Source organism: Zosterops lateralis (assembly GCF_965231275.1).
Source record: "Zosterops lateralis genome assembly, chromosome: 19".
NCBI lineage: Eukaryota > Metazoa > Chordata > Aves > Passeriformes > Zosteropidae > Zosterops > Zosterops lateralis.
Window position 1 is genome coordinate 831,737 of NC_139779.1, and position 7,528 is coordinate 839,264.

General features: G+C 53.1%; 1 protein-coding gene across 1 annotated transcript in view; it reads right to left on the reverse strand.

The window, feature by feature from the left end:
- KSR1 (kinase suppressor of ras 1) overlaps positions 1–6,122 on the reverse strand; it is a gene marked incomplete at its 5' end in the record, with an annotated part of 50,147 nt that extends 44,025 nt beyond the window's left edge. Inside the window, one exon of the mRNA XM_083875225.1 lies at positions 5,898–6,122. Within this exon, the coding sequence (XP_083731351.1) occupies positions 5,898–6,122 (225 nt within the window). The remainder of the gene's footprint in view (positions 1–5,897) is intronic.
- Positions 6,123–7,528: the final 1,406 nt, after the last annotated feature.

Sequence of the window (7,528 nt, forward strand, 5' to 3'; positions counted from 1 at the left end):
TTAAGGCAAAAGGCCTCTCTGACCACCTGCAAGCTTTGCTGCCTCCCACAAGGCAGAGTTTAACTGGGGACTGTTCCTGTCCCAGATTCCGGGGGCTGTGCTGATGAGGACTGGCTGCTAAACCAGAATGCCAAACTGTTTCCTAATCACTGCTAGTCTGACTAGGTGCAGACTCCCACCAAGAAGCAGCAATGCCCACAACACTTCCATGCACAACTCCTCTCAAGTCGTGTGTTGGAAGAACTCCCCATTTCTTCTGGAGCAGGTGTGTTTCCAGTTCCAGAGAGTTTCTGTTCTCCAGATTCACCTGCTGTGGCAACTCTGCTGCTGGTAGTGTCAACTGTGTGGGATTGCTCCACAGGAGTGAGAAATGAGCAGGGAGGGAAGTCTGAGAGCTGGCTGAGTCAGGATCATCCAGACATTATTCTGTGCAGTAATCCAGCCAATATATTTCTCCAAGCCCCTTAACTGTGGGAGATAGCCAGGCTTGCTTTCAGCACCATTTTCCTTTTATTAAATAAAAATAAAAATCCCTCTAAGCTGAAAATAAGGGTAAGAAATATTAATCTTAAATGAAAGGTGAGGGTTTATCCCTCAAGTATCTGATACATTATACTGCCTTAGTAGAAAATATAATTGTAACAGACACTATTCCCTAAATAATTTGGTGTGTCAGGTGAGTTCTTTGTTAAGAACTGTTCCTATTTCTGAGCAGAGCAGGTGATAAGTTTGTGTACCCCGTGCTGACTCATTGCTGTACATCTGTCTCTAGCAGGCAGCTGGAACACTGCTCGGGGCTTTCCTGGGGTAAAGGGCAGTTCACAGCACTGGAACTGGGGGAGCAGCCCCAGGTCTGCACAGCTGGGATCTGGGCAAGCCTGGTCACAAACAGGAGTTCAACTGGGCACAGCTGGGGCTCAGCCTGGCTACTTCCCTGAGCAGATCAGTTCTGTGCACACAAAAAGGTCAGAAGTTGTGTGCAGAGACTGAGGTGTGTGTGGGAGCACAGGCTGTGGGTTCCTGTCGCTATGTGCAGGACAGACAGACGGACAGAACTCCCAGGGCTGTGGGCTCCTGTCGCTGTGTGCAGGACAGACAGACGGACAGAGCTCCCAGGGCTGTGGGTTCCTGTCGCTGTGTGCAGGACAGACAGACGGACAGAGCTCCCAGGGCTGTGGGCTCCTGTCGCTGTGTGCAGGACAGACAGACGGACAGAGCTCCCAGGGCTGTGGGCTCCTGTCGCTGTGTGCAGGACAGACAGACGGACAGAGCTCCCAGGGCTGTGGGTTCCTGTCGCTGTGTGCAGGACAGACAGACGGACAGAGCTCCCAGGGCTGTGGGCTCCTGTCGCTGTGTGCAGGACAGACAGACGGACAGAGCTCCCAGGGCTGTGGGCTCCTGTCGCTGTGTGCAGGACAGACAGACGGACAGAGCTCCCAGCCAGGCTCTGCTGCAGCTCCAGGGCTGCAGGAGGATGAGCAGGAATGATCTGTGCCACCAGAGTCCAGTGACCACACAGGCTGCCTTAGAAAGGCAAAGGCAGCACAGAGCTTTACTCTGAACTTCCTTTCCTGCTTCCCCATCAGTGCACCATGGAATCCAATACAAGACAAGAAGTACAGAGAGCTTGTGAAGAGCCCCTTGTCCTGTCTTCATATTGATGAAATCCTGCTCACCAGAGCTTGTCCTGGGAGCTCCAGGTAAGTGAAAACACTGCTGCTGAGTTTTTGTGTCAACATTTATGTAAAATCAGTGGTTGGAGATGTGCTAAATTCCATTATGATGTGGAAATTCTGATCATAACTGTCACAAAGGAAAGATGATGTCTGCAGACTAGATAATAATAGATGGTCTTCCCTTCTTCCAAGTCAAATAAAATCTCTGTTGAAGACTACCTTGTACAAAAAGTGCACAAATTTAAGAAAGGAGAAGGAGTCCTACAAAAACACAAGACACTTTAAGAAAAACAAATGTGTTGCATATATGCAAAAAGTAAGATGAAGTAAGAGACTTTCTTCTTCTCTTACATAAGACCTGCTGGGAAAGGAAGTCTTTTCAGCTGAACAAAGCTCATAAACATGTGGCTACAGGTTGCAGTTTGGCCTGGAAAATTCACTACTCCCACTTGCTTCCAATTTACAAACACAATTGTCCTTCCCTTGTGCATACCACATGCCCAACTTCCAATCTGCAAGTGTGGACTACCACAATCCTCCTTCCTCTTCTCTCATGCCTCCCCTCATTTCCAAAGCGTTTGTTTCTGCTCAGAGATTGCTTGGTAAGATAAGCCTTTTCTAGACAAATTGCCAAATGAATTGAGATAATGCCAAAGCAAGTTCAAACAGATTTAATCCACAGGTACTATTCAGCTACTGTGAATGAGTGATTTGTGGAGAGTAGACATTTGTGACACAGCCCAGCTGGAGTCAGGCCTTCTCATCTGGTGCTCTGTTTGCTGAAGGTGCTGAACAGAAAACATTCCCAAGGAAGAAGCCAAACTGATCTTTGCCAGGAGTGTCTCTATCACGGATCTAGTCTGGCCAGAGAGGCAGGAGGACAGTTTTCCCAAAGAGCAGGCAGCACTCACAATGTGTGCTACTGCCTCGCCCCGACACTCCCACCATAACCAGTTTGGTTATGCCAGAGCCACTGCAGTCTGCTCTTCTGAGGCAAGAGCCTAGCCAGAAAGAAAACACATCTGCAGTCTAAACCCACTGCAGGTCCTGCAGTTCAGCCTTCCCACCTCACCTTGGCTGCAGTCAGGACTGGGGGGCGCTGGGGGAAGGTGTCCCGCTCAGTCTGGGGATTCCCACAGCTCGGCAAAGCAGCTGCTTCCAGCTGAGAAACCACAGGAGCCTTTCCTGCTGCCCCCACCTGCCACTGCACTCTCCTGCTCACCTCCAGACTGCCTCCAGCTGTGGATGGAAGTTACATGTGCCTCACCACACACGTCTAGTCCCACCAGCAGCTTCCCAGTCAGGGAAATCAATCCAGAAAGATGCTGCCTTCACAAAGAAATACAGCTAAAAATAATACACTTCTAACTTTGCAAAACCAATTTGAGTCATACAAGGGATTAGTGTAAGGACAGAGGTAAAGACAGACAGAGCTATTTCTTTCCAAGGATGCTTGGAACAATACTGCAGGCTCACTACATGGCAGATGTTTCTTGCTCTCTTACATATGGGTTAAAATTACCATTATTTTCCATTTCAGTTTTGTAGTCAACTTGAGAAGTGAGTAAAACTGCTAGGACAGAACTGAAAGCACAGAGCAGCACTGGGTAAAAAGAAAAACACTCAAGCACTTACTGGGCAGAATATATAAAACTTAAAACCAGAGCTTGTGGCATCAAAGAACCCAGTCTGCTAATAACCAAACTAGCAGAACCTACTTTCCACTCCAGGGAAACTCCCTGCCCTTCTAAGAAATGGCCTTTTACCCTGAAACGGGCAGCTCATGCAACACATTACACTCAACACATCCTTTGCAAGCAATTCCCACAGCCCTTTCTTTCCTCTCCTTCCTGTATCTCGGTTTTCCCTGAACTCTTCTGAGCAGCTGCGAGTGCTTATCTGCACCTGCCAAGGTCCAGTTTGAAATCCTTATCTACCTTGTGCTTTATTTTGAGAACACCTTACATGCAAGAGGAATGAGGAAGGACTTCAAGCATTGCAGTAAATGGGGAAGGAGCTCTAAGCTTGAGCCCAAGTGCCCCTGGTTAGGCTGGTGTTCTCGACCAGGCGACTACACGTCACTACACAGTTTAACTTATATTAATGGAACTGAGTTTTCACAATTCTTTCTCCCTTGAAGTCTTTGCACAGAAGAAAAGCCCTGTGAGAGCTCAGCCCTCGCCCAGCTGAGCTCCCAGTTCAGGACAGATGTGAAATACAGATGTAGCCCAGAGCACTGCACCACCAGCAGCCACTCACCATGACCCACAGAGGCCTTTGGGGACTCGTGAAGGCCACCAGGGGAGCACTGGAGATCTCTGAGCTCCCAGCTGCCCTCTAGATCTTCAGGAGCTGCTTGCACAGTCCATCCACCAGCACACAGCTCCCTGCAGGACCCCAGCTCGTGTCTGTGCTGTCATGACCCCACAGACAGAGGCACAAGCCACGGTGGCACTGCTGCCACAGCAATCAGGGACCTCCACCTGAAACCCCCTGGTAGCACCTCCCTCAGGGGCACCACAAGCACTGACAGCCTGGGGAAGCCAACACAGCCCCTGAGCTCCTGCAGCCTGGCCCTGTGACCACAGCCTGGCCATGCCTGACGTGCATTTTGGTACAGGCAGCACAGCAGTGCAAAGAACACAGAGCCTGTACCCATGCCCACAGCTCCATGGATGGGCACAGATCCAGCGCTTGGTTGAACTCCCAGAGAAATCACATACTGGACTGTACATCAAAGAGATTTCCTGCTGAACATAAATTTTATGATCATCAGTGAATGCGGCACCCATTTGTTTAAACAGATAAACGCTGAAGAGGACTGTGTGCCCACACTCAACAACCATCACTAGAAACAGATTTTGTTGCTTTAAGAGGAGCCTCAAGATCATAAAAGGTCTCTATACTTTGTGAATAAAGGTTTTCTTTTACAACAGGTCCACTAGCAAATAAGTGATGATCATTTTCCGAAATGATGCTGATTGACATTGTTTGGGCATCCAAAAGGCCCTCAGAAGGGCTGCCAAAAGGCTACACAAATATTGTTTCATAGAGAATAGCCTTTTGAACGCTGTTTGGAGGTGACAGGGGGAAGAACACTGCTATAAATTTTGGGGAAAAAAAGAACCAACCAAAACAAAACACCCCACAAAACAAACCAACCAACCAACCAAAACCACAAAAAAAAGTCAGACGAAGAATAAACGAAGAATGATAGATTTCTACGAGGCTGAGCCAAAAGCTACCTACCACCTATTGTTTCACAGTTTTCTTCCCAACCTTCATTTCTCATGTGATGCATTTTTCAGCATGTAGTTTATTACAGTTACAGTGTTGTGATGATCCTTTCTTCCTAAAAAAGCCCAGGGCTCTATCCAGCTCCAGTCTCCAGCACCAGGTAGAAAGAGGAGCATTAGCATTTACATCAAACTTGAACCAAAGAAGGGGACAGGAGGGGATTGCTTGTTTAGAGCAAAACTACCTACACAGAAGGTAAAAGGAAACGTTATTTAAGCATCTAAAGGTCAAATGAACTAAGGAAAAATATATCTATTTTCCTTTTCTATATACTTATACAGACTTTTGTACAGATCCATCTCTTCTTTTAGAGCATCACATGTGTTGTGGTTGAAGAATTTAATCTTTCTAAACACCAGAACATCTCTCCAGCCCGGCCCACGACGCTGTTTGAACCACAGCAACAGAGGGGAAAGCAGAACCAGATTAGATCAGTGAAACTGAGCCAGGGATAGAGAGACAGGCCTGGAGCAGAGGGCAGGGAACCATCAGGAGCAAACACCGAGGCGAAAGGAGAGTTTTCCCAGCTCGCCCGGACAGCGGTGCGAGGACACACCTCCCGCCAGGGAGCCTGGAGTCACCTTTGCTCGGCGCCTCGCACCGCATCCCGCTCGGCAGGGACACGGGCGGCCGGCACAGGCCCCGGGGCGCGGCCGAGCTCCCGCGCTCCCGCCCCACAGCCCGGAGCCCGGCGGGGCTGCCCCGCACCTGTCCGCGCCTTCCCCGGGCAGCGCCCAGCCCGCTGACAGCCGGGACGCCGCTGTCCCCGCCGACAGCCCGCGGGAGCAGGAGCGGGCGCGGCCGCGGTGCGGAGGGGACAGCGCGGCGGGCAGCGGCAGGCCCGGCCCCGGCCGTGCGGGGCAGGGGAGGCAGCGCGGCCCCGCCGCGGCCGCCCAGCCCGTGCCGTGCCGTGCCGTGCCGTACCTCCAGCGTGCGGATCTCCTGCTGCGTGAGGTCGTTGGACGCGGCGCACTTGGTGCGGAGCCCGCGCAGGTTGGAGAGCGAGATGTCGATGAGGTCCTGCAGCAGCCCGCACTGCTGCAGCGTGCTCCGCACGGCCGGCAAGCCCCGCGGCCCCGCCGCCTCGCCGCCGCTGCGCTCCTTCCTCTCCAGCATGCCGGCGGCTCGCAGGGCAGCCGCTCTATCCATCCCTCGGCATCAGGGAGGCCGGGAGGCGAGGCGGCGGCGGCGGGGGAGCGCTGGAGGGAGGGAGGGAGGGAGGGAGGAAAAGAGGGAGGGAGGCGGCTCGGCCCGGCCCGCCCCGCCGCGCTCGCCGGGCAATCACCGCGCGGTACATGCGCGGCCGCCGGGCCCCGCCAGCGCCCGCTCCGCCCCCGCCCTCAGCGCCGCCCTCCGCGCCCGCCGCGCCCCGAGGCGCTCCCTCGGCGTGTGTCCGGCACCGCGCATAGCCCACCGAGCCCCTCAGTGTGTGTCCGTGACCCTTCATATCCCACCTCACCCCTCAGCGTGTGTCCGGCACCGCTCAGTGCCCACCGAGCCCCTCGGCGTGTGTCTGTCACCCCTCAGTGCCCGCCTCACCCTCAGCATGTCCCTCACCCCTCATATCCCACCTCACCCTTCATTGTGTCCCTTACTTCTCAGCGTGTCCCTTACCCCTCATTTCCCGCCTCGCCCCTCAGTGCCTGCCTCACTCTCAGCGTGTCCCTCGCCCCTCATTTCCCTCCTCACCCCTCAGCCTGACTCTCACCCCTCATTGTGTCCCTGACTTCTCAGCGTGTCCCTCACCCCTCACTGCCCACCTCACCCCTCAGCGTCTCCTTCACCCCTAATTTCCCGCCTCGCCCCTCAGTTCCCCCTTCTCCGTCTCCCTCTCCCCTCTCCGTGCCCGCCCGGCCCCTCAGGCTCCCCTCAGCCGCCCCTCAGCCTCCCCTCAGGCTCCCCTCAGGCTCCCCTCAGCCATGTCAGGGCTCGCATGTCTCCCCGACGAGCCCGCGCTCGGCTCTGCTCCCCTCGGCGCCCCTGGAGGGGCAGCAGGGCCGGGGCAGGGCATTCCCAGCCCAGGGGAGCTGTGAGCGGGCATTAGGATAAACATATTTCAGCGAATATAAGCTTTGACTGCGATAGGCGTGTGGGCTCATCCACATCATGAGGAGGAGGGACCTTCATGACTGGCCCTGTGGAATCGCTGTGGGTTCAGCTTCCACAATGGAGATGTGAGGAAAACACTCCAGGTAACTGCAGGACATTTGAATTCATAGCCCAGCCTGTGTGATGGACCTGCACAGAGCTGAGCTGTCAGTGCAGGAAAACCACTCATCTCCCAATTATTAGAATTGGGGCTGTTCATCTGACATGAGGGATCCAGAGAGGCAGTTAGCTTGTACCTTACTGACAGGAGAAGGCAGCCTCCTTAATTTGCACTAAATTGATACCAGGTTTTAAAAGCTTAAATGACATCTGAGCCACGCGTGGCAATACGGACGGGAAATTCCTAAAAAAAAAAATTAATAAAAAAAGAATCTGTGAATTTAGGACATGAGGCAGTGGAGCAGGGCAAAGCAGCTGACACTGAGCTGTTTTTCTCATGGTTAGAT